The sequence below is a fragment of the Setaria viridis genome, chromosome 9 (assembly GCF_005286985.2).
Source record: "Setaria viridis chromosome 9, Setaria_viridis_v4.0, whole genome shotgun sequence".
NCBI classification, from domain to species: Eukaryota; Viridiplantae; Streptophyta; class Magnoliopsida; order Poales; family Poaceae; genus Setaria; species Setaria viridis.
Window position 1 is genome coordinate 13,993,940 of NC_048271.2, and position 27,165 is coordinate 14,021,104.

General features: G+C 40.4%; 3 protein-coding genes across 5 annotated transcripts; 1 reads left to right on the forward strand and 2 right to left on the reverse strand.

Annotated features, from left to right (window-relative positions):
• Positions 1-2,390: 2,390 nt before the first annotated feature.
• On the reverse strand, positions 2,391-4,632 carry LOC117835238 (putative disease resistance protein RGA3). The gene is made up of 2 exons (XM_034714607.1): positions 3,354-4,632; positions 2,391-3,141 (listed from the first exon to the last, which is right to left on the reverse strand). The coding sequence occupies exons 1-2, from the start codon at positions 4,409-4,411 to the stop codon at positions 3,078-3,080; spliced, it is 1,122 nt and encodes a 373-aa protein (XP_034570498.1). The 5' UTR covers positions 4,412-4,632; the 3' UTR covers positions 2,391-3,077.
• Positions 4,633-10,621: 5,989 nt separating this feature from the next.
• Positions 10,622-16,490, forward strand: LOC117837970 (uncharacterized). 3 transcript variants are annotated; one of them, XM_034717806.2, is made up of 15 exons: positions 10,623-10,809; positions 10,908-11,042; positions 11,731-11,817; positions 12,158-12,229; positions 12,337-12,547; positions 12,631-12,749; positions 13,034-13,408; positions 13,516-13,650; positions 14,193-14,330; positions 14,725-14,880; positions 14,970-15,203; positions 15,296-15,462; positions 15,563-15,668; positions 15,774-15,854; positions 15,995-16,490. In XM_034717806.2, the coding sequence occupies exons 1-15, from the start codon at positions 10,681-10,683 to the stop codon at positions 16,217-16,219; spliced, it is 2,370 nt and encodes a 789-aa protein (XP_034573697.1). In that variant the 5' UTR covers positions 10,623-10,680; the 3' UTR covers positions 16,220-16,490. The 3 variants fall into 3 exon arrangements, with proteins under 3 accessions (XP_072146742.1, XP_034573697.1, XP_034573698.1); XM_072290641.1 differs by lacking the exon at positions 14,193-14,330 and having other exon boundaries at positions 10,622-10,809; XM_034717807.2 differs by lacking the exon at positions 12,158-12,229.
• A 267-nt stretch (positions 16,491-16,757) lies between these two features.
• LOC117837969 (valine--tRNA ligase, mitochondrial 1) lies at positions 16,758-24,640 on the reverse strand. The gene is made up of 21 exons (XM_034717805.2): positions 24,365-24,640; positions 23,860-23,907; positions 23,669-23,728; positions 23,410-23,585; positions 23,226-23,298; positions 22,989-23,054; positions 22,820-22,903; positions 22,487-22,564; positions 21,898-21,981; positions 21,726-21,805; positions 21,528-21,585; positions 21,115-21,417; positions 20,845-21,015; positions 20,104-20,294; positions 19,579-19,981; positions 18,650-18,901; positions 18,072-18,569; positions 17,668-17,765; positions 17,482-17,581; positions 17,228-17,373; positions 16,758-17,111 (listed from the first exon to the last, which is right to left on the reverse strand). Exons 1-21 carry the CDS (start codon positions 24,371-24,373, stop codon positions 16,958-16,960), a joined length of 3,132 nt encoding a protein of 1,043 aa, XP_034573696.1. The 5' UTR covers positions 24,374-24,640; the 3' UTR covers positions 16,758-16,957.
• Between the last annotated feature and the right edge of the window lie 2,525 nt (positions 24,641-27,165).

Below are 27,165 nucleotides of genomic sequence, written 5' to 3' on the forward strand. Positions count from 1 at the left end.
AGCAACCCATCAGAGGTGACACCTGAACCCTTCCTAGGAGGTGGTCCAGTATATTTAGCCAAAGGTGGATTCTTCTCATCAACAGGCGGTCCACTTTTTTCACCAAAAACATGTTTCAAGTCATAACCGGGACCAAAACGCTCACCCCGTTTAATTTGAGCAATAGCCATACCAATTTGAGGCTCACGAATAGAACACCAACCAAGAATAGTTCTCAAATGCTTATTTTCTTCTTCCAAATCAGCAAGTTTGGCCCTTAAATCATTATTTTCAACAACAAAATTAGGACAAGTTAGGCATGAAGGAAGAACCGGACAAGTGTGTTTTTCCAACTCAACAATATGTGATTTAGCAACATTTAATTCAGATCGTAAAGTTGGACAAATCAAACAATCCGGCAAATCAGGACAAGTGTGTTCTTCAAAATTTTTTACCCGACATAAAGCATTATCCAAGTCAACTTTCAAAAGCGGGCAAGAAACACAAGTACCAAGCAAATTCGACCGAGAACGAAGTTCATTTAGTTCAGCGTAAAGTTTATCTCGATCATCAACAATGGAAGAATACTTGGTTTGCAATTTAGACAGCGAAATCATATGAATTGAGCATTCTTCACATTCATCAGGTTCAGCAGGATTAGATGCAGCATTTTTTAGAGTAGCTAGTTCAGCACAAGTTTTATCATAATCAGTTTTAAGTTTAGCCAACACTTTATTTTGCTTATGAACAATTTTAGTTAAATTAGCTATTCTTTGTTCTGCAGAAGTATCTACCTCATCATCAGAAGTTTCATCGTTGCTGTCGGTTGATGCATCACCCTCCAAGGCCATAGTACATATCCCATCATTGATGCCGGCGTCAGTGATGAAGCAAAGTCCGTCTGTCTTCTTCTTGGGTGTCTCATCCTCGGAATCTGAATCGCTGGAGTCTGACGAGCCACCTGAAACATACTGTCCAAGAGAAGATAACAAAACATTTGCAGCCTTAGCGACTTGCTTGTCAGAGTATTTTTGTCCGCCTTTCTTCCATTGCTTATCCTTCTTCTTCTTCCTCTCCCTGAACTTCTCCTGGCGCCTGGAGGAGTTATTGCCCTGCTCAAAAGATCTCTGCTTGTTTGGGCAATCAGCAGCAAAGTGTCCTCGCTCACCACAGTTGAAGCAACCATCTGAACGTCTTCTATTACGCCTGTTGTCATACACACGCTTAAACTTGTTGGAGAGCAGTACAAGCTGATCATCATCTAGCACCTCCAACTCCTCATCTCCAACATGACACAAAGAAGACAAAGCAAAACTGGAAACATTTGGATTAGCATTAGTGTTAGTCTTATTTCCAGAAACCAAAGCCATTGGAACGTCAGAAGAAGAAGCAGCTGTGGGATTTTTCAATTTACGCTTAGAAACAATTTCAATCTCTTTTGATTTGAGCTTACTGTAAAGCTCATCAGTGGTGAGAGTTTCATAACCTACAGATTCAACGATCGCCTCAACTTTCATATCCCATTCATCATTAAGTGAATGTAATAATCTGAGAGCCCTAGCATGATCATCATAAGGCATATTTCTATTCATGGCCTTCATCTTATTAACAATCACTTGAAAACGTGCAAACATGTCATCAATAGACTCACTAGGCAATTGGCAAAAAGCATCAAACTCTTTTCGGTGAATCTCAAATTTTCGGTTTTTCACAGTGTTTGAGCCTTCATGATATTTTCTAAGTTTCTCCCAGATCTGATAAGCGAGATCTTCACTAGAAACCCGATCATATTCAGTTTTACAAATAGAAGCCTGTAAAATAGCAACAGCACGATGATTTGTTTCAAGAAGCCCGATCTCAGCGGCGTCAGTCGGTTCCTCAGCTGGAATCACATATGTGGCATTTTGTGTGATTTTCCATAGCTTCAGCGACTTGCCTTTGAGATAGTTGGTCATACGTGCCTTCCAGTAATCATAATCAGTCCCATCAAAAAACGGAGCGCGAACATCAAACTTTTCATTGGTCGCCATAGCTTTCAGCACCGATTAAGGTATAGAAAACCTAAACCGGCTCTGGTACCAATTGAAGGATCGTAACGGGCGACTAGAGGGGGGGTGAATGGTCGCAGAAGCCAAAACTTTCTAACAAATATTTCTAACCCTTCCCCTAAACACAAAACCTGAATAAATCACGTTTTTCAAATCTGGACAGAACTCTATGTACCTAGTAAACCTGATGTGGACGAAAATCCGTAACTCCGATCGACCTAAAAATTTGTCAGATTAAACTAGATGAAATTACGAAACTAACCCAACTGGAATCACGTCAATCGGACTTACGGATCTTGAGATAAAAATAAAACAAGCAGACTATGTCAGATGCTGACGAGAATTGTAAAGAACCAATCGAGATGCACAAGATCAATCATTATAGATGAAAGATTAAATCGAGTAATTGAACTTACAAAAGTGCATCTAGCCTCCGCCCGAACATCCTCCCTCTCTTAATAGGAGAGATCAACAAAAACCTCTCACTAGAATTCAAACCCTAGGCTAGACCGGAGAGAGGAAAATTGAACCGTGGAACCCCAGGGCACGAGTACTGTTCACGGGTACTGTTCACGCGTGAATAGTAACTCGCCGGGAGTCCAAAACGTCCACTTTTCCCTCAACCCTAGGTGCCACATATTTATATCTCCAAAGGGTGGCACGACCTATTTTCACATAACCCCCTACGCTAAATAAATCCAACGTAGGGGCGTAAATTCCAATTACGTCCTCCATGGCAAATTCCGCGATGTCCGCGATCCCTCCATCTCCGCGATGTGATCCTCGCGATGTCGCCGCACAACCATCCGAAATCGTATCGCGATCGCCAGAATTTCCATCTTCGCACGCCGCACGAGCGTCCCGGTACGATGCATGGCTTTGTGGCTCAACCAGCGAACCCCGGATTTTGTGGCATAATCCGGAAACCTCCATCGACGTCCTCCCGCCGTGTAGCCAGGTACAGTAGACGTACACCGCACGATCGCCTGTCCCTCGAACGCAAGCCTCGATCCGCCCTTCTCCGCCCCCGCGGTTTTTCGACGCGGCATCCTATCTTCGTTCTTCACTCGTCGCCGCATGTACCTTGTCTCCACCTGTCACCTGCAACCACAACCTGCCAAGAGACACGTCACACGCACACCGTGTTGTCAATCGCTCATCACCAAGGTGCTAGCCCACCGGCATCTCAAAAAAAAGTTTGTAGTTTTAGCTTTTGTGTCCTAATTCATCCCCTCCCCTGTTAGGACCAGACCCACCAATCTCCTAAAAAAATGGGATGCACAATTTTCAATATTTCTTAGCATTGCAATTCAGATTTAGAAGTACCTAGAAATATCTTGAGAATTGTATGTATGGGTCTCTGTGCGTTGGGAGAAGTGGCAGAACAACAACCAGCAGTCCTCATCTTGCTGACGCTGCAACCGATATGGAGTTGATGTACCGAGATCTCTAGCAACTTCTGCGCTCCTTGTCGTCACTATGATCTTGCTTCCGACTGCACCCTTCAGCAATGGAAGTTTGAGCTTGTCATGCCAGTCATGCCAGTTCTCTCTCCAATAGTCATCTAGGACAAGAAGGTACCTTGTGTCTTTTAACCGTTTTGCCAGATGCGTCTGGAGGGTACTAAGGTTGCCAGAAAATGGTTTGCCTTCTATAGATTCTATGATAGATGCAGTGATCCTTGCTATATCGAACTCATGCGACACATGAACCCACAGCTTCAGCTCAAAATAACTTGATACACGCTCATCATTGAAAACTAGCTGAGCAACTGTCGTCTTCCCCATACAAGCCTCCCCAAGTATTGGCAAGACCGTAACATTAGGCTTCAGATCAGATTGAAGAAGCATCTCTACAATTTTCTCTTGATCATTATCTCTACCATAAACAAAAGGTGGAGGAAAATTGGTGCTCTGTTGGAGGCTTCTGCTTTCATGATGCTGCCCAGTATGGCCATGAACATCTACTTGGAAGGTCGAACGTTTTTTTTTTATACTAGCAATTCTGTCAGCTATATCCTTAATCTTCTTTCCCATATCATGCATAAATATTTGACGCCGGAGGCTTAAATGAGAAAAGAGTGGATTGTTCCGCACAGAGGCAAGATGGATCACCTGATGGCGTTGAATTTCATACATGTACTCATCCAGCACATCCGTTGCATCATAGCTGACATCTTTCAGCTGACTGAACCACTTTTTTTGTAGCTCAGAAAGATGCATCTTCTCAGCTTCTCTGAGAACAGCTTGAATCATTTCGACATTAGAAATTAGACTTTTCCGCTCGTTCTGAAGACTACTCTGGGACTGAAGCTCCTCCTTGACAAAATCTGCAATGACCTGAAAAAGGACTTGCAGAAAGGCAGAGAGTAGAGCATCACCCATTGAGAGGATTGAGTTCCTGAGGTATAATGCTCTCACGGGGTATGGAAGAATGCTCACTGATACAAGAGAAGATGGCTTCACATGCACAGGGACCTCATATATAGGAAACTTTGAAGAAAACACTAACCAACAAAAAACCAGTAGAAGACTTGGAACTTGTCAAGGTCCACTTCATCAATTAACAGAATACCTTTCAACTCAAAACAACAAAGGCCCACTATGATGCTTCTATTAGGCTACGCTGAGCTTATCCTTTCCTCGACACAAACACACCCACTATAACCGCATAGCACTTGCGCCCCAGTGACAGTGCATCATGCTTGATCCGTTTCATAGACCTAATTATATTTTCCCATTCACATTTATTGGGTAACTTGGTTAGCCCAAACTCGAGTCTAAGCTTGGAGTAAGAGCCATTAAAATAGCATGCATTCATAATAATTTTCAGGGTATTTGGATGCTACTGAAGCAACTAGTTTCTGCTTGAGAAGTTGCAAATTATGGCAACAATGTACCCAGCTGATAGTAGCAATAGCTAACCAGCGCGACAATCACTACACAAATGTACATGCCAATCGTTTGATCCAGCACTCTTCACCTGTATGTGCAATCGTTTGATCACATATGATTCTGTTCAAATGCTAAAAAATCTTTCTTATTTTAGCTATTCGGTTTCTTTCATTTTAGAATAATTTCTTGGTTTCTATTTTTCCTATATTCTGTGTCACATCAGTTCTACTTAATTTGTTGGACCTTCATGAGACCTTTAATTTTCTTTGCTGCTGTCATTTTGAATGTATATCATTTTCAGGTCACATCATTATGTGTACAAAATATCCAGTTGTCTAAGCCAATGATGAAGCATCACAACAAGTGGAGCAAGTTGGCTGTACAGAGGACAAAGTATAACCATGTTGAAATGTCAAGATGCAGGTTTCCTCGCAAGTTCATTTAGAAAAGTAAGATAAAATCAAAGTCTTTCTTTGTCTTGCGCTTTGAAGAAGCATGCTGAACAAAGACAACTTGATGCACACTGGGTGGGAAAAGGAGATTATAAATGTACGTTTCTTGGGAAGAAAATCTTACCAGCTTACTAGGCCCTGTTTGGGGGGCGTGTGCAGCAGTGCGTTACGCTTCTCAGGGAAGCGTCGATTTCCCCGCGTCTCGCTTTTTAACGTGGCGCAATCCCACCTGAAGCGCCTCTTCCCGACGCACCTTGGCTGCGATGCGATCGGCGGGGTGTTTCCTGCCAATGCTGCTGCCAACGTGGTCCCAAACAGAGCCTAGGGAGTCCACATCAGCTTCTTGTTACATTTTCCGAAGAAACAGCACTATTATTGGAGTGGCAACACTATGTTGGTCTATATACAGTTTGTTTTCAACACAAGGTACTGATCTCATTGCTTTAATCTTTTCACCAATTGATTATCAATGTATGTTGCAGAAAAAGGGAAACCAAAGTGGGCTGTCTGAAGGGGTCAGGAGAACCAATCAAGTGGTGCAGGAAAACACATGGATTAGGATTGTTCCGGAGAAGGATCGAAGGCTGGTCTTGGACGATGTCTAACGCTATAAAAATTGAATTGTTATTTAGGTTCCTATTTTCTGTTGAATGTCTAGAAAATTTCCTGATAGCTCTGTTTGCTTTAGCTGTCCGCGGCTACAGCTGCATCAGCTAAGCACTGTAGCTACTGCTAATTGGGACACTGGCTGTGAGCCAGCTGCTGCAGCTAGCTGTGCCGAACACGCTGATAGTGTTTTGTTTTACCTGTTTATGAAGATCTCGGCTTTGTGAGGGATGTGTGTTCAGAAAGGTAATTGGTGGCATGATCTGGTGTTTGATTGTTATGATGATGACGTTTGTAATCGGATGTTTTGTTGGATTTAATCTAGAAGTCGGGAGGGGTTGCTCCTTTACCGTTTTAAAAGAAAAGGATAGTGTTTTAAAAAGGGGTCTTTTACGGTACACAATACTACCTTATACTACTGTTCGAAAAGGACTCGTATGCAAGGATTCGACGGTTGAGATTAATTGTATACTACTAAAATCTTAAACTGTAGTATAAGTAGTATGCATTAGTAGTATGGGTAGTATAGGGGTATGTTTGGAAATATATATTCTGGTCTCTTCATTTCCGATCCACCTCTCGCACGCGGTGATGGCGACGGCGACTGCGCGGTGGCAACTGGCGGGACGCCCCCGGCAACTCCCTCCGCGAACCTCTCCGGCCTGAAGTCGTCCGGCTCTGGCCCCCACACGTCCCTGTCGTGGTGGACGCACAGCACCGGCGTCACGCCCGCCGGGTACCTGACGCCGCCGAGCTCCATCAGCTTGGCTTGTACGTCCGCCGGTACACCGCCGGCAGCGGAGTGTAGAGATGCAGCACCTCGTACCTGTGATGAAATGCGGTTGGGAGGTTACAATTACATGGCGATGGATATGATCGATCAAGAATCAAGATCCAGAGCACGCGCCGACAAAATGGAAGCTTACAATTGAGGCGGCTGAGGCCGTCGTAGTCGATTTTGTGGCGGTGCGGCGTGTCGGAGGTGGCGGCGGCCGAGCGCTGACGGCCGCGGTGGCAGTATCGTGCTAATTACAATTCTACCTATACCAAAAATTAGTATATACTCTATACTACCACCTGATAGTATTGTGCACCGTAAAGGAGCTCTTTAAAAAAGGATAGTAACATCTTGTCAGCTCTGGGAACCACACGTTAACAAAGACTGTAAATTTGAAGGAATTTTAAAAGAAATGACAAATACTATAAACAAAGGGAAATCATAACAAAAGATAAAGGAAAATGTGTAGCATTATTTGAGCAATAACTTTGTTGTTGTGCGTAGATGCAAGAGGGATCACCTCTTGTCATTGAACTTTGTAAAACCTCCGTTGCATCATAGCTGGCTGACAGCTTCATCAGAAAGCTGCATCTTGTCAGCTCCTTTAAGAACACTTTGAATCACTTCCAAAACTGAAAAAAAAAAGATTTTCCGCTCATTCACAAGACTATGTTCAGACTGCAGTTCACCCAAAAACTACCTACACTGAAGAAACTATTTTAACATATTTACCACAGTAGGGGCCTCCCTTACCGTATTTACCTCAAAAAAAAAAAGAAAATGTGAAATCTAGGAAAAACCAATAGGAAACTTGGACCTTGTCAAGGTCTACTGCAATTGACTACTTACTCGTAATAAACAACCGACATAATCTGTATAGGATAGGAAAATTGAATACGAAGGACGCTAATTTTAGAATGGAAAAGGAGATGTGCAGGGCTCAAAGAAAACAATGCATTGTTCAACGCCACTGCTAGCAAGCTAATGTGATCGAGAAAAGCTATACATCGCATATGCGATGATTCTGCACATGTCACCTCAAGTGTATCATGCAGGCCGTGCGGGGATGAATTAACTGACCCAATAAAGGTAGTCAATCAGCTGCAAGCGGGCCTCTTGAGTGCATAAGTGCTCACGTCCATGCACATGTGTGCGTGCATGCATGTAAAGCTGATTTGTTTTGTTTTTTGATTCTTTTTTTTTCTCTTGTTGCTTTCCTTTCATTCATTTTCTTTCAGGTTCCGTACATTCTTTCCTTTGTCTTGTCTCTTGTTTTATTTTTCTTTCTCTATTCTTTTTATTTTTATTTTTTTCTTCTCTTTTATTTATTTATTTTCATCCTTTCTCTTTTTTTCTTGTTCTCTTTTCCTTTCTTTTTTTTCATCTCTCTTCTTCTTTTCTTTTCTTTACCATTTTCTGGTTACACCCTTTTCTCATTCTTGTTTCTTTCTTTTCTCTCTCTCTCGTTTCGTTTTCCTTTCTATTAGTTTAATTCTTGTTATATTTTTCTATTTTAATTCTCTTCTACATATTCTTTTGTGGTACATAATTTATCTTTATTTTTTCCCCATTAATTTTATTTTCCTTTCTCCATTCCTTTATTTATTTTCTACTTATTCTCTTTTGTATTTTTATGACCCAATATCTTTAGCAGTACATTCAAAATTATATTTTAAAGTAATCTACTAGATAATTTTTGTTATTACTTATGGTTATTACTTAGTATATTTAGTTATATAAACTTATTAGTTCGTATTGTAAAATTTTATGTTCAATTTATAGACTCATTCCTTATTCTTTCTATAATAACTTGTCAGCAATGTATAAATATTTTTGTTTGCCTATCATGATATGAACTAGCCAACCATGTAGATTCGTGTGTTAAATTATTTGTTCGCTTTATGGACTGAATTGGTCAACCATGTAGATTCATAGATTACAATATAACAATTGTTATATGTTCATTATATGTTCAGAATGCTTTTGCATAATTTTTCATTATATGAGTTTATATAATATGTTCTATGTGTATATATACTTGTTCTATGAATTCCTACAATTTGTTTAAGGTATATAGATCCTTGTTCCGTTAGCTTATATAATTTGTTCAGTGTATACTACAATTTTGATCTGTTAGTTCATATAATATGTTTTAGATGTATTTATTTTTGTTCTGTGAGTTCATTTAATTTGTTTTATAAGTATATTTTTTCCTTGAGCTCGTATAATTTGTTTAAGATATATGATATATATGGAAAAAAACTTCCAACTTGATGCTTATTTTCTACTATTTTGTCGTATAATATCAAATTTTTAATCTTTTATTTGAGTATATTATTATTTGTACATCTCTTTTACTTGCATCATACAATCTTCCTGATGTTCAGTATTTTATTCGTTTTTTTAATCATTTGTTCATCATATTATATTTTTTGTTCGCATTAGACAACCATTTGTTCTAGTTATTCAAGTATTTGTTCGCTGTAATCAAAATTAGTATTTTGTATTAAAAATAGTTTTAAATATTTTTATTCAAATATAGTCAAATGTGATCTTGTTTTGAAGATGTTGTCTGGAAATACAGTGGTGCAATAAGAATCTAATTTGGATGCTTGGTTTATGATTTTTGATTTTTTTAAATTTTAAAATTGCATGCATGTGGGTGATGTCATCAACCTTATCCTTATAAACCTTATCCTTTCTTGCATGCATGCAACAGATTTTTCTTCTTCTCTCAGCATATGGTATTTTCTCCTCGTAAGCTGGGCCTTGTGGGTCAAATAAGATATGTGCAAAGTAGATAGATGCCTGCGCTGCTTCATAAGTTTGTAAAATTTATTGCAAGAGCAAAATTTGTTCAGAGTAGCCTTGGCGATCAGAGCCGCCTCCATAATTTATTTCAAGTATACATATATTCGTTTCGTTAATTTGTATAATTTATTTTAAGTGTATAAATTTGTCCTGTGAATTCATATAATTTGTTCGGTACATATGATTGTTTTGTTCTATAAGTTTGTAGAACTTGTTCCACATGTACGTGTCTAGCAGAAAATATGCGACCATAAATATGAAAAAAAAAATCATCTAAATATAGTCAAGTGTGATCTCATTGTGAAGGTTTTATTGTAAGAAACCCAAAGGTGTAATCAGAATTTAATTTTGATGCTTGGTGTAAGATTTATATATTTTTTAAAGTTCCAAATAATTTTGTATGTGGGATGACATCAACAGTTTTATCTCACTTTGTATGCATGCACCAGCTTTTTGACTTTTTAGCTGAAGAGACGGTCATTTTGGACTAAATTATGACCCATGGTGGCTTGGTGGTCCGACGCGTTTTCTTCAGGCAACTAGCGCAGATCCGGCGATGAATAGACGCACCCAATGCGATCCTCGTATGTATGACCAGATTACCAAACAAATTCGAAGGAAGGTTCCGACAACTTGAAAATGCTGGTGGGAAGCCTACCCTTGTGGAGCGCACTAGTGAGGCGGTGTTGCTGCGTTCCCTCTCCCGCGGTCCGGTCGCCACGGGCATTCGCACACTGCGTCGTCCATGGAGGCCGGGAGGCGGTCGGGGGCCAGAGGCCGAAAAGCACCGACCGACGACCGTGGCCGACTTCCGTGAGTTTTCAGGATGGATGAGGGCTGACTTCCGTGAGATCGATGCGGCCGCCGCCGGCGGAGAGAGAAGATCATTTTTTTTTCAAGTAAGGAGAGCAAAAATGAGAAATGCTGTATAAGGAAGTGCGCAAAATGTTTTCACCAATATGAGATGTTGGGCCACAGTCCAGCCCAACCCAAACTTCTGATTGTCAGATTCGAGAAATTGGACCCAAATCGGTCCAGCACGTACCTACCCCCTTTGGCCCTTTGGGTTTAAGGCTGACGTCACCCACCCTCTCTTCCGCCACGGGCTCTCCATGGAGCGGCTCAAATCGGCGGTGCCGGCAGAGCTCCGGCGGGCCGTCGGCGAGGGCTCGGCGGCCGACCTCCCCAATACCACCTCTCGCCTGCTCGCCTTCTTCGACAGCCTCCCGCTCTTTCACCAGGTAACCACCACCCAGCCGCACCTCGATGCCCCTCCATCCCAGGGGGCTTCAGCTTGGCTGCTAGGTCGCTGGTCTGAGTGGTTGTTTTCCGCTGCAAGGTTATGCGAGAGCTGACCGACCCGGAGCTTTCTCTGTGCCGCAAGGACGAGGGGAGGGCGGTCGAGTTGAAGGGCCAGGGCAATGCGTGCTTTTCAAGGAGGGAATTTGGGGAAGCTCTCAGGTTCTATTCACAGGTTTGCGTCTCTTATTTTGGAACATGTGGATTCACTTTTACTTTTGTTGGTGTAAATTGCGTAACTGCTGTAGAAATTGAGTGATAGCTAGTAAGAGTCCATTAGTTCTGAATTTAAACACCTTTTTTTCTTACCGTGCCAAGAAAGCATATCGACAGGACAGCCAAAAGAAATACAGAAAGAAACAGTAAACGTGTGCTAGGTTGGAATTGAACCTTGAGCTACAATGAGTATTGTTTCACACCTAATATACAATCTTATGTATGTGCTCCCTCCGTTCTTATATGACATTTAGGACAAGTTCATTGAACTAGATAGCTTGTCTTAAATGTCATATATTGAAGAACAGAGGGAGTAAAACTTAATAAAAAACGTAGATATCTCTGTAGTTATGATGAGATTTTTCACCTACCTTAAAGTCATAACACCAAAATTAAGAAGTTACTTCTGCAGCATCCTACAATGTTCCAGTAACTGATTTCTTACAAACCAATTTCAGAAGTAATTGATATTTTCACCATTGAAGTTTTTGAGCAGTTAGGTTGTCAAAATAGTGCCATATTTAGTTATTTAGGCAAAACTGATCCCCTCCCATCCAATTTTTAATGATGAATTGATGATTTTTATGTGGCTGATTGATGAATATTCTATCATGATAATAACAGATTATTTGCATCATATCTTGCAGGCACTGCGTCATGTCCCAATTAATCCGGACAGAATGGATGTGAACCTGGTATCTGCAATATATATCAATCGTGCCTCCACCATGCATGTTAGTCTTTTATCTACCTGTTTGCTAAATATTGACAGTGGACATTTTGATGGGTTTTAAGTATTGGGTTTGATAAATATTTAGGTCTATATTAGGTTGAAAATAGGATGTGTCAATATACTTGTCGCAGATGCATAAGCATCAGAGCAAGTCTATATCCACAATTCCACAAAGCTTTAGAAAGAGGTGATCAAGATCTTTGAAGAATAATGGATAGCTTGGAATGGAGCTAGTGAATGTATTTTCTGCTACTGTTTTGATCTCTATAACTGAAAATAATATAACCTGTCCTGTTGGCTGAAGAGTTTACGTATTTTAATAATTCTTATCAACTATGCAGAAATTAGGTCTATTCAGAGAGTCTCTAAGGGACTGCGACAGGGCCATTGCCGTTTCACCTAATTATTCTAAGGCATGCCATTTCTGTTTCGCATAATTATACTGAGGTTCTTTATTTTGGAGATTTCAAGCAAAAACATGGAGGCTACTCTTTTGATTTCACCCGTTTCTGTGTTTCAGGCATGGTACAGGAAGGGAATGGTAAAGACATCACTTAAGAATTATTCATCTGCCATAAATGATTTGGAGGTTGCATTGAACATGGAAGTGACTTCTTTAGGGAAGAGAAACATAGAACAAGAGATAAAGTTGATTTTACAAAAACAGGAAAATGTCACTGAAGTTGGGACATCAAACTGTGATAGCAAGGATGCAGATTTGCCACTTTCAGGTTACAATACAACCTTTTATGTGCATACCACTTTCTTTTGTGGATGCATTCTAAGTTGGATATATTGTTTGGTAAACTGACAGGGCAACCTCAGAAGGTTATTATAGAGAGTATCTCAACACCCAACAAAGGTAGAGGAATGGCTTCTACAGATGATATTCCGCCAGCTTCGTTGATTCATGTTGAGGATCCTCTGGCTGCGGTATAATTAAGACTCATCTCTGTTTATACCAAATGATATTTCTCCATCTTCCTATAGCCATATATGTATTGTGAAGCCACAATAAGTTGCACATAAATCCAATGGCCTATATATTTAGTTGATGTGCATGCTAGATTGCTTTCTGAGGTCTGGCATTTATCACATGTCTGTGAACCCGTTCTTTTTGGTGCAAATAAATGAATAATTATTGCTTCTGCTTTCAGTTTCCTCATACATATGAACTGAAGGTTCGTATGCTTCTTACTTGCAACAGTTGAATGCAGATTATCTTGAAATCTTCCCGTGAAACACACTGCCACTTTTGCTTTAATGAAGCTCCAGCAGATGTTGTATTCTGTCCTTTGTGTACAATACCAATTTACTGTTCAAAAAGGTGCCAGGAGCAAGCTGTAGGAGATATTTCTTGTAATCAGGATGCTCATCTTGGTCATGCAACAAGTCTTGCAAAACTGAGCATAACTTCTAGCTGCAAGTCTCCAAGCTCTACACTGTTTGCTGAACATAGGCACGAATGTGGAGGTGCCCACTGGGCAGCTGTTTTACCAGCTGATAAAGTTTTAGCTGGACGAATAATGGCACGAGACATAGAAAAAAGGATGCTGTATGGAAAGAGTGCTGCTATTTCTGGCCCAAATTTGGTAAATGCCTAATTTCTACATGAGCTTGCCATTCTCTTGTGCTGTTCACATTCAAATATTATAGCATAAGTAATATCAGTAAATAATGAGTAAGTTGACTAATGCAGGATCTGGTTCACCATTATGATCGGCATTCTCCTGTTAACAAGTTGGAGTCTCAAATATATGCGATTGTCCTATTATTATGCCTCCAAAACCATTATAGATCAGACCTTTTATGGACAGAAGAATCTTTATCACAGGTATACATTATATTTATCTTCCAGATTCCCGTACTAATATATCTGGTTAATGAGTATGGTCTTAAGTCAGAACTTGATGGCAGTTTCAGTTCCAGAATTTTTTCTATAAATCAGTTAAAATACTAAACTGGATCATCCATACTGTCTCCATGGACATTGTTAAATGTATCAAGGCCCATATATTGTAGGCCCATGACCCATGTGGATATCTCTCTATATATCTTCGTCATCATCAGTCCTATTGAACTTATTACTTATCTTCTCACAAATTATACTAAGGTAAGATGGAATCAGAGGAAAGTTTAGGTTAGTGTTAGGACTAATCTAGCTGCCGCCCGTCACGGCCATTGCCCTGCTCTTATGCCGCCGCTAGTCACAGGTCATCCTCCACCACCCGTCAGTCTGCCCATCACGGCTCATTGCCTGTTCACCCTCAATCACACCACCCATCATGGCTTTGATGATTCATCTTGAATAAGCTTTCTGCCATTTATCACATTCATTGGGAAACAAGAAACTGATTCGTTGATTATCATCTACAGCTAGTTCTTTTGATATTTCAAATTAAAGTCAATTCAATTGCTATTGTCCGAATGAAATCGATGGATGGAGGCCTAGAGCTCACAGTAAATAGAGGGGTTTCTGCAGCTGAAGGTGCAAACATGTGTAGTGTGGAGCAGGTCCGTCTTTTCAAAAGACTCTTATACTTTATGTAATTTTTTTGTGGGACAATACATCATCCTGTTATTAGAGTTGCCAAAGAATCAAAGATCGTTTGGTTTTCTGTCTTCAATCAATGTATTTTCCTTAAGTCTTCATCAGTTGCTTTAAGTTTCTCTCACGGTGATAGAAGTCTAATGCGATTTTCAACCCAGGGTTCAAAATTGGCTAAGAATTCGAGGTTATTTTAAAATTATTATATCAACTGTCAAGTAACTACAAATCATATTATATGAAGCTAGTTTATTAGCATGGAAGGCACCTCACTCTAAATTGTGGTCTTTTCATTTACATGTGATCTTGTACCTGCTTATTTTAACCTTTGTCTTATGTTTTGTTTGCATGCTGTTATAGGTCAGGGTTGCTCAAGCTATTTATGTATCTGGTAGCATGTTCAATCACTCGTGTCGGCCCAATGTGCATGCATATTTTCTTTCACGCGCTCTCGTTCTAAGATCCACAGAATTTATAAAATCTGGGAGCCCAGTCGAACTGTCATATGGTCCACAGGTTTCACTGAACTCTGTAGTTCCCTCCATCTCTCTCTGCATCAGAGATGTAATGTCTTATGCTTTGAACTTTCTGCTTCTCATTCATAGGCTGGTGAGATGCATCTTTCAGACAGGCAGAAGTCACTTCAGGAGAATTACTACTTCAGTTGTCAATGTTCAAGTTGCTCTGAGCTAAACCTATCAGATCTTGTCATGAATTCATTTTGTTGTCCACAAAGAAACTGCCTTGGTGCCATATCAGAATCAACTTACTACAGGTCCAAAGAGAATTTTGTGAATGTTTCCCTAGGAGGATCCTATGTCTCCAAACTATCATTGCCTGTACGATTATTTTCACATACATATGGCTTTTAAATATCTTCCCATTTACTTAATTTTTATGCATGCATCATGCTGAGTTTCTTTTTGTTTAGGATATATCAAAGGTTGGTAAGGATATGGAGGAAGTTGCTAGATCTCTTTTTGGAAATAGTGATGTCAGTCTGAATATAGATCCTGGATGCTGCATGAATTGTAGATCCCATATTGATGTGGCATCTGCTGCGGCTACATCACACAGGGAAGCATCAAAGGTTGATAGGTATGTTCTTCATAATTGCTTGTGAAAATACCAAATTTGGTTGCATCTGTAAACAGTGGGTCTTCATACCAGAAATTGTAATAGCAATTGCACTTCACAGGCTGAAGGAAATTACATTGCTAGACAAAACTCTTATCCTGGAGGCGCTACAATCCCTAAAACAACTCAAGAAGCTGAGGCACCCATATAGCAAGGCTCTTGCCCAGGTTAGGTTCTCAGTTACTTGTCTTTATTCCAATTTCATATCCAAGTTCACCTTGCACTTGCTGTACACGTAAGTTGTGTTCTTATCAACATAAGGAAATGTGTAGGCCGAAGACACAATTGCAGAGGCCTTTGTAAAGATAGGAGACCAGGAACAAGCACAAAAGCATTGCGAAGCATCAATCCAGGTAGCCCATTTATCCTTATCCCCCAACTGTTACTCGAGATATTTAGGTGCCTACGGCCTGCTGAGGAATCTCTTTATGCAAAATGAGAGGTGTATGTGCAAGTGCATTTATTCTGAATAAGTCTCATGATGATGCTGCAGATTCTCAAGAAGCTGTACCACCCAAAACACATCGCCATTGCGCACGAGCTAATCAAGCTCGTTTCGATTCTGCTGTCCCTGGGAGACACGGCAAGCGCAGCAGCCACATTTGCACGAGCAGAGGCAATATTCTCGCTGTACTATGGGTCTCATATGGAGAAGATTTTAGCATACCTGGGTACCCTGAAGAGAGCTGTCCGCTGTGAGTCCACGGAAGCATGCTGACACTCTACAGGTGGAAATGGTCCTCGCGGTTCTGCAGAATCACCTATGTAACAGTCGCCAAGCAGTGGTACTTTAGGAAAAACAAAAATGCTTACCATATATCAACTTATCAAGCCCTGTACTATATAGCTTGATGCAGTTCCGTTTGCTTCTGGACAACTAGAAACACGCATTAGCTCAAGCCTTTTCCTGTCTTCTGGATTTTCTGAACGAGTTTCTGGGATTTTATAACTGCTCATCTTAATCAAGAGCGTCTGAATTTTATTGCCAACTGGTGCGAGAACTACTCGAGGCCGGCCTCCTGTGGTGTGGGGAGTGGAGAGGTACTCCAGCAAAAGACAGCATCGTGAATCGTGATTGCTTTGTGCAGTTTGTGCTGCCGATTTCTGAGGGAGCTGGTGGGTACCGCTCGCGCCAACGCGTGTACCATTGTATCACAAGCGAGCAGGACTGCAGTAGTGTGCGTCATTACCTTAACAAGACATCAACGACTCCGCAAGTAGCTCGGATGACAAAACAGTGATGGGCGCAGAGGGGATGACAAAATAATGATACAATTACCATAACAAATTACAAAGGTTATTTACAGGGCCCTAAGAAAAGCTATTTACAGATTTGAGTAACTTTCTTTTTATCCTGCAAACTTGGAGTTGTGAGGAAGCAAACGCATGTAAAATATGTCAGTTATTCATCTTGTCCCCAGAGAAGAAGGCTGATGTGTCGTGCATCTAAACTTCGTCAGTTAGCATCTAGCTTACTCTCAGCCTCGTCCACGATCTCAAGCTCTCCCAACAAAGCAGCGAGTTTCCTCGCATCCTCGTCTTGCTTGCTCTGCGGGGCCTTCTCGCGGTATCCCGAAGCATTCATTTTCTGTGACAACGCATCGTGTTGCCTGCATTTGTAATGGGAAAGCACACCATGTTACTACTGAATATGAACTGTGGAATTGCTAAACTAGTTCGATGCAATGATGGTTGAACAAGGTAGAGATACTGTGACCGCTCTTACCTCTGGATCTCCTCCCTCTTTCTCCTTAGCTTCTCACGCTCAGCTTTAGTGTCCAGAGCTCCCCGGAGCTGGAGGAACACGGATAGATCCTTGTTTACAATATGCGTGGCGCAATCAAGAGGAGTTGGGTCATCTTCGGCCAGGATCTGGTAGCATACCATTTGGATGAGCGATTTGTTTTACTGGTGCCTTTGACTTGGACAGATTAGAGTAGTATAAATACAGGAAACAAACAAATGGATGATGGATCGAACCTGAAGAGATGATACAGACGCAAGTGTTGTGATATAAGACTGGTAGGAGCGCATGGTGGCAGCAGTCTCCAAGCCTCGGCAAAGCACAAAAGCAGGACGTCTGTTCATGTGCGCACACAGAAAATACGGAATTAGATTCAAATGAAGCAACCCTCATGATGGCACATGTCATGAACACAAACAAACCTTTCGTATGTATCTGTTGATGGCCGAAGTGATCGTAGCTTGTTCACAGTATCTAACACGATCTCCATCTCATTTTCAATTTGATCATTTGTCCATTCCTGTCAACCAAAAAAAAAAGTTTCCCTTTGAGAAGTTATATTACAGGATGCAGCCAGATTGAGGCATATGCCATATCCTATTATTCACTTCGATGTTGCTTCCTTTTAATAGTATTATTTTATATCATTTAGTAGGTTCTAACTAAAAAAGTAATTATACTACCTCCGGTTTTATATATTTGATGTTAGGACAGCAAGATTAGTTCAAAAACATCAAATATACAAAAACATGAGGTAATATCAAATTAGAATTCAGAATATCCAATTCTTGGAACATCTAACTTATCCTGAAAAGTAGTAACTTACATGTACTACTGCGGGGTATTCTGATATCATAATGGAATCTTTTGTACAGGCTTCTTTAGGTTGAGGAAGACGCTGCCAAAGTTCCTCAGTTATGTAAGGCATGAATGGATGGAGCAGGCGCAAACCCGTGTCCATGCATACCCATAATGTATCTCTAGAAGCACCTCTTGCAGATTCAAACTCTTGAGATTCATTGAAGTAAGGTTTTATTGCTTCAATATATACATCGCAAAGCTGGTACTGCCACCATGAATATATAGAGGACGTAGCCTCAGAGAATTTATACGCTTCTAGCGATAACTCAATCTTGCCAACAGCCTTGTTAAGTACTGAGAGTATCCATTTGCAGACAGGAGGCAAAGAACACACTGCAATAGTTGCTGGTGGGGCGTACTGATCTCCAAGCTTGGTCATGGCAAAACGAATGGCATTCCACAGCTTATTGCACCACTGTCGATACCCATGCACTCTTTTGATATCCAGGTTTATCTTGTCAGACTGCAATACAAGAGATTTTTACTACAAGAAGTTGGCAAGGACAACAGAAAGAAGGAAAAAAAAGAATCAGCGTTAATAACCTGAGAAGTGTAAGAAATCAGGGCAAAGCGAAGGGCATCTGTACCACACTCTGGAATGCCATTAGGGAAATCCTTTCTCTGTCCTTCTTTTGCTTTCTCTACCTCTTTTGGATCCAGATTGCCATCTTCCAACTTTTTCTGAAGATTTTCCAGTGATATGCCATTTATTACATCAATGGGGTCAATGACATTTCCCAGTGACTTGGCCATTTTACGGCCATGTGCATCACGAATAATTGGATGCAAGTAAACCTGACAAACAGATAAGATATTCAGCTCAGGGTTTCATCTTCTATTTTTGAAGGCAGCATTCCAACTATGTGTGCCAAATGGAGTTTCTATTTACATGTCGCTAGAGAATTGGTTTTCTTCATGTTCAGTACAGCTAAAGTTACTGCAGTTGACTTGGACCCAAAAATCAGGTTAATGTATAAAGGTGATCTTTTTTTTTCTCAAACTACGCAGGAGAGCTGCGTGTCATTTCATTAAGAAAGATAAAAGAAAAGGGACATCCCCTAATCTTAGCACTGACAAGACACCCTAACACACTCGAAAACTAGAACAGACTCACCACCAAGCGAATGTATATAGGTGATCATAGTGAAGTATGCTACATGCAAGTCAATGTTGTGGCAAATATGAGAAGCAAGCAAATTAGTAATGCAGAAAAATAAACAGTGGACAGTGGTTTAAAATGATTAAGAGTTTCAGGTGTTCTCTCACAGGCCAAACCGATGGAAGCTAAATAGGTCAAGCACCAGGCATGGGCTTGCCATAAAAAAAGAACTTATACATTTCTATTCAGTTTCTAATTAAAAGCTAGCCTGCTATAAGCAGCTGTTACAGTGTTCTACACAATGGGAAAAATTAACAGCACAGCTATCGACAAGAGAAGAATATGGCACAAGCTGCAACTTTCAATAATTTACCTTTTGAAATGGCACATCCCCACCGAGTTGCATTCCCATCATCACCATCCGTGCTACCCAAAAGAAGAGGATATCTGATCCAGTTTCAAGAACAGAACTAGGGTAGAATGTACTAAGATCAGGTTTATCGTCTGGCCAACCAAGTACACTTAATGGAAAGAGGCCAGATGAAAACCATGTATCCAGTACATCAGGATCTTGATATAACTGATATTTCTTCCCTGGATACCTCTGCTTTGCCTCCAGGATTGCATCATTTTCATCCCTTGCGATAATCCAGTGGTCACTGTAAGAACCCATGTCTTTGTCTTTGTCGTCTTCTAATGTCACATACCAAGCAGGTATCCGGTGTCCCCACCAGAGTTGCCTTGATATACACCAATCACGTATGTTTTCAAGCCATCTGCAACACACAGAAAAGTCATGCAGCATTGATCATTTGTCTACTAATTCTGTAATCTAGGAGGAGGAACACAATTTACACTTAAAAAGTATGCATGCCGGAAGTAAGAAAAAATCCGTTACCTGTACCAGTCTTGCTCATATTGTGGTGGAATGATCTCAATTTTTTTGGACTTCACAGCATCAAGAGCTTCCTTTGCCATAGAGTTACAATTAACAAACCATTGAGGCTTCATCATTGGCTCCACAACATCTTTAGATCTTGAACACAGACTCAAGCTCATCACGTTACTTTTTGTGTCTCGGTAGAGACCCTTGATTGACAAGTGCAAACTGATTATAATTTTGCAATTACAATAACAAAAAAATACAGGAAAACATGGATGGAAGCAGAAAGATATATAAACAGGCACCAACTTTCAACTGAAACTAAGAAAAATGATTAGTAATCTACGCAGGAAAAGGCTCTAATGGAATTACACTGGTAACTATAACATGGCTTTGAGTAAAGGAAAATTTAAATCACATTACTATAACATGGCTATAAGGCAAGCCAATTGAAGAAATAAAAACAGGAATGCCAACATGTAACAAACAAAGTACCTATCAATTGAGTTTGTACTTTTTGTAATAATTGCTAAGCTTCAGGTTCAAGGAAATAAAATTATGTGCAGAATTACTCTATATGCTATTGGAATATTATAAGTCAACATTAAGTTTTTTCTAGTTGACTCAGTACAATCGTGAATTCTGAGTAACCATAACACGTATGAGTATCTAAATAAAAATGAATGTAAGCCAACTATAAGATTGATGTAGATACTGGAATGAAATAGAAGTAAAAACTAAATAATATATCAACACCTTATTCTTCAATGCATCAATAACAGCAGTTCGAGCAGCAAAACGTGGCATCCCTTCGAATTGCGAGCCTCCCATTTCATTTATTTTTCCATCATCTGTGAAAATATTAATGAACTCAAGGTTATGCTGTTCCCCAACCTTGAAATCATTGGGATCGTGAGCTGGTGTAATCTGCAAGATAGCAGTAAAATCCAAAGTAATATGTAAATAGCCCGAATGGGAAAAATCAAAATCAACATATCCAAAACAGCACTTTGGGTGAGCACTAACCTTGACAGCGCCAGTACCAAAACTAGGATCCACTAACTCAGCATCGCAAATTATTTTGAGTTTTCGGCCATTGAAAGGGTGTAAAGCATATTTTCCATGTAAGTGCTTATATCTTTCATCCTGCGGATGAACAGCTATGGCAGTATCGCCAAGCATCGTTTCTATCCTGGTTGTTGCGACAATAATTTCACCTAAACCTTCTTCTAGAGGATAGGCAAAAGATATCAAAACACCAAATTGCACTGGAGATCTATAACCAGGAACCTCTAATGGAGTCTCCCCTGCAAGATCCTCATGGTCAACCTGAAAAGCAATGATGGAAACATAATTATATCATACTGAAACATAATATTGGATGCTACTCAGTAGAGCCAAACTGTCCACTTTATTGTTAATGTGGAGGCCTTGTCTACCTCAATATCAGAAATTGCTGTTCGAAGTGTGCAATCCCAGTTCACAAGACGATGAGCTCTGCAAGAGGGTAACCCGTCAAGAAGATATATCGAGCAAAGATGGAAGAACTTCCAACATAACACATAATAAAGAAACAAATACACGCAAAATGTTGATGTAGAACCAAATGTAACAGAACTTTCAACAAGAAAACTAACCTATAAATTAAACCATCCTTATACAGCCTAACAAAAGCCTCAGTCACAGCTTTTGATCTCTGCTCATCCATTGTAAAACACTGTGCATAGATTGAAAAAAAAATGAGGGTTAAAACAAAACAAAATAGCATAAATAAATGTAGATTTTTCCAAGCTAAACAAAAAGGAATACCTCGCGTGACCAATCAAGTGAAGCTCCAAGTATGCGAAGTTGTTTCAGAATGGCACCACCATGCTGCTCTTTCCATTTGAGGACCTATGAAACAAATGATTTAACGAAGGGAACAAGGAAATACGAGGTTAAATCAGCAACTTATAACCCTGTTTCCTTTTTGCAAATAATGAAGTAAACTGAGCAATGTATTTTGTACCCCTACAAAGTTTTAAGGTTTTGTATATGTGTCAATTTACAAAGGAGTGTTTGGAAAACAGCTATTCATGTGTCTGAACCCTGATTTGCGACTCTTGTTGGGTTTCAACTCTAGCCTACCCCAACTTACTTGGGACTGAAAGGGTTGTTGTTGTATATGTGTCAATTGGTACATTGACATATAACCATGTGAGTCCAGAGCCATCTTGTTAGGCTCATGATTTATTTTTTAAATGCAGTATGGCATAACTGTTCACTGACATGATTTATAGAACACATATTTGGGAACTAAATCCAACATTGAAACAATGCCTATCAATGTGGCAATATACTACTTCAACATATTACTACTGAAGTTGAATCAGTCAATTGTAAGAAATAAAGCACCTACCTCACACAAAAATTTCTCACGTCCTACATCATGCCTTGAAAGATTCTTCTCACGCATGAGTTTTTTCTCAACCACCACCTGATGGTGCAAAAATAAATATTTAGCCTACCTCAAAATAAATAAATAAATATATATTTAGCTGATACTTGCTACTAAATATAATAATAGTAGAGAGATAATCATGCCGCTCCCGTACTGTAAAGAACAGAAAAATCGACCACACATGATATTGTAATAACACATAATTGCATGCCTCATTCAGAGGAAACATATTGGAATCCCATATTCGTTTTATGTGCTGAACACATCAGCCGATAGTAAACAGAAAAATACCTGTGTAGCTATGCCAGCATGGTCCATTCCAGGAACCCATAAAGCATTGTAGCCCGACATCCTCCGCCAGCGAATTATAGCATCCTGAATCAAAATAGAACGACATGTATGGCAGAAAATCATAATACACAGTGAAGAAAGAAAAGGACATTTAATAAATAGTCACTACCTCAATAGCTGCTGTGATCGCATGGCCTATGTGAAGCACCCCAGTCACATTAGGGGGTGGCTGGACCTGAAAGTAAGTAAGTAAAGTAAGAACAGATGCATCAAATGGTTATTATTTGCATATTTTCTCCTACCCTAAAAAATGCTATGTGAGATCAGATAACCGAACAGAGCCACACAATGAGTGGGAGCAAATGTTTGTTCTAAATATAACCCTTTAGAAAATGAAGGCACTTACTATAACAAATGGTGGCTTTGAGCTTGCTGCATCTGCTTCAAAATACTGAGATGATTCCCACCAAGCATACCAGCTGCATGGCAAAAAAGAGAAAGGGAAATAGAAAAATTTATCCACATATTTCTTATATCGAGTTACTAAAGTTCTGATGATAGGAGTCAATGGAGAAACCAAAGCAACATACGATTTCTCAACAGCAGCAGGGCTATATTGTTTTGCCATTTGAGATGCCAGCAGTTTTTTCTGTCCAGAAGGAGTCTCTGGGTCAATGAAATCCTCAGGATTCTCATCCGTGGCACTTTTCTTTCTCAGCTTCTTATCACTCTTCTTACCTCCACCTCCATCAGATGCTGCTTGTGCCTATAGATGACCGACATTCAACATGGCGAAGAGATAAAACTAAATGCATCAAGTGAAGGTGATCATTCTGCCATTGAATAAACCTGGAGCCTAGCCGCTTCCTTCTGCTTTGCTTTTTGTTTCTTCTCCTCCTTCTCTTTCGCCTGTCAGAGAACACGCCTGACAGCATTGGTTAAAACATAAAACTGGGCATACAAGATCCACAAAATTCGACCCAATTTCCAGTTACAACATAAACAGCACAGGGTAATCCATCCAATTGGACTGCTAATACCTTCTGATCCTTCTTCAGTTTCCTCTCCAACTCCTTCTCATCCAGCGGCTGCAGACAAGCCAAAACCACCAAAACGGATCAGATCGATAAAAATAAAAAAGGAAGGTACATTCACTGTGCTACAACCAATCAGTGCAGTATGCTTTCACAAATGCAAACTAAATTCTTAGAAAAAAAGAAGCACAATCCGCCTAAAAAGCATCACGCGTCACTAATCACCAAAACGACACTGGATTGCCGTCGGCCAGAACCGATGCGGAAGTTCCATCCAAGAAAAACCCGCTGAAAACGCGACTCCAGTTCTCGCACAACCCAAGCAGCCGCATCGCATTCGCGCCCCGAATCGTATCAAACACTTTGAACGAACAAATCGTATCGAACGCTTAAATCGGCGCTAGTTCATTAACTCCCAATCGGGCGTAGTCACAAACAAACCAGGCGCAGAGAATGACATTGCACAACAACAAGCGGAAACCCCCTGTGGTTCGTGTCCGCGGGCGCTCACCTTCTCCATGGCGCGGATCGGGGGACGGCCCCCGGGCTCGCCGCCGGTGATTGTCCCGATGGAGCGAGAAGGCGACGACAGCCGCGCCCGCGCCGCGGCCGGCTTGGGCTTCTTCCCGGGGTTTAGGAGGGTGATGACCGGAATCGGATGCGTGGTCGAGTGGCGGCGCGTGCTGTGTGATCGGTGGCCGGGATTTATGCGAGGAGGATTCGTGAGGGCCACGCGACCGGCCGCAGGAGTTCGGCTCCCAATCCCAGGTAGTGTTGGATTGGCAACCCGAGCCTTCGCGCGAGGGTTTGGTATTCTCGTACGTCGACGTTAGGTAGGAGGGTAAAATATGAATTAATTATAAAATTAATTGCAGAATTTCTAAGTTAATTCGCGAGATGAATATATTAAGCCTAATTAATCCTCATGGCAAATGGTTACTATAGCACCACATTGTCAAATTATGGACTAATTAGGCTTAATAGATTCGTCTCACGAATTAGACTCCATTTGTATCATTAGTTTTATAATTAGACTATGTTTAATACTCCTAATTAGTATCTAAATATCCGATATGACAGAGCTAAACTTTAACCCCCTAGCCAAACACCCCCAAAATCCGAGTGTGGTTTGTCTCCAAGACATGGCCAATCTGTATAGCCTGCTACTGTGATGGAAGCACTAGGAAGGAACAGTAAATTTGGAGTCCCTGGTTATATGATTAAAAATAAAATTCCGATCCTGGTGAAACTGCGAGGGTTTCACCCTAAATCGTTAGGACCGGTTTAAATTTGAACGGAATTTAAAAATGGTGAGATCAATCGTCACTCGTCAGTACTCGGTACCATGTAAACCAAATAGACAGCATTTCATCTTCTTTTTAATTTAGGGCCTGTTTGGTTACTTTGCTTATTTTTAAGCACGTGTCACATCGAATGTTTAGACACTAATTAGGGGTATTAAACGTAGACTATTTACAAAACCCATTACATAAGTGGAGGCTAAACGGCGAGACGAATCTATTAAGCCTAATTAATCCATCATTAGCAAATGTTTACTGTAGCAACACATTGTCAAATCATGGACTAATTAGGCTTAATAGATTCGTCTCGCCGTTTAGCCTCCACTTATGTAATCGGTTTTGTAAATAGTCTACGTTTAATACTCCTAATTAGTATCTAAACATTCGATGTGACGGGTGCTTAAAAATAAGCAAAGTAACCAAACCATGCCTTACACCAGGCATAAAGTCAACATGAGCTCAGGTATTAATTGCACTACTTAGATGAAAGTTTTTACATGTGATCCAGCAGAACTTGGGAACCAAGCCGACTGGTAGCAAACTTGACAGCCAAGTTTGCTTGAAAGGAGACCTTTTCCATCTCTTATATTTAACCAAAACCTTCTAGAACCACCAAAGTGCCCAAGCATTTTTGCAGCGGGCTTTATCCTCAACTCCACTCCCGTCTTCCGGAGAGATGGCCTCAGGTATGCAGACCACTATGTCACGACCCGGGCCTTGGGCCGGTAATAGGAACAGTGTAGTGGGCCTACCGCCTACGTGCTGAACTGAGCCCATGTGCTAACGAGATGGGGATGAACAAAATTAACTCAAAGCCTGAATTCCTTCTGTTCTATCTTGAGTTGTTCTTGTGATGGACCTGCGTACTGAACGAGACACTAAGCGTCCGTCGTCCAATAGAAGTTTTCCATCCAACGTCCAGGCGCTAGTTGCTCAAAAAAAACTAAAGTGTCCTTTAAAAGGTTTAGGGTTGCATGTTTGGTTCACTGGAACAAGACCGAATTGGTATTGTTTTTCCAGAATCAACTTGTTTGGCTGCTCTATAAATTGGAAAGTAGGATTCAAGACCTTTTCAGGGTGTGAAATCGTACCATGTATTAACTTCAGAGCCTAAAAAACAGAAATTGATTCTAGCTCATCACGGTTCTCCCGCAAACTCTCCACTAACCCCAGAACCTTAGTCACCAGCTACTAGATGGCTAGGTCCCCACACCCTGGTTGCCACCGCTGGTGGGTTCCATCGACAATTGCTTCCTTTATCTCAGAAAAATTTGGATTTTTACCACTGCAGACAATAGACTCCGAAATTATCACCGCTAACATGGGTTTCACAAAATTGCCACTTAAGTGGGGGTTCCATTCTCCATAGATGATGTGCCATATAAGCAAATATGGTGACATGGCATTAGATTTATGAAAAGGGAGAAGGAAATATTTTAATCCCTATGAAACTCTACTTACACAGTTACGAACACAATGAAACTTCCTCTAAATATCCATCGAGAGCTATAGTTTCATCTCATCATATCTCTTATCCAATCAAATACTTGCACATCATGTATGAATTAAATGTTGTCACTAATGTTGGAAACGGTGAAATCAAACCTTTGCATTGTAGGATTCATTCATGATTTCATTATGCTATAGATGATGTGGCAGTTTGAAAAAGTGAAATGGAATTAGTACTAAGAATGGCCTTATAACATTGGCATGTTGATTTCATTGCTATTTTCTCCCTTCTAATGATTTATAATTCCTTTTTTGCTTTTACTTGCACCAAAAAGGATCATAAATGAATATGTATCTACTCATCCTCCTGTAGCACAAGGCATCTAAACGTTTAAAATTTATCCTCAAATATAAGGTATTGTAGGCACATTTGGATGATTGATTATTTAATTCTTCTAGAAATTGACAAGATAAGAGTGGCTGATTGGTGGATTATTACTAAACATAAGTTTCTTGTTATATGCAACTGTCATTAAAAGAGCCAGACAACACAACTCCCCAC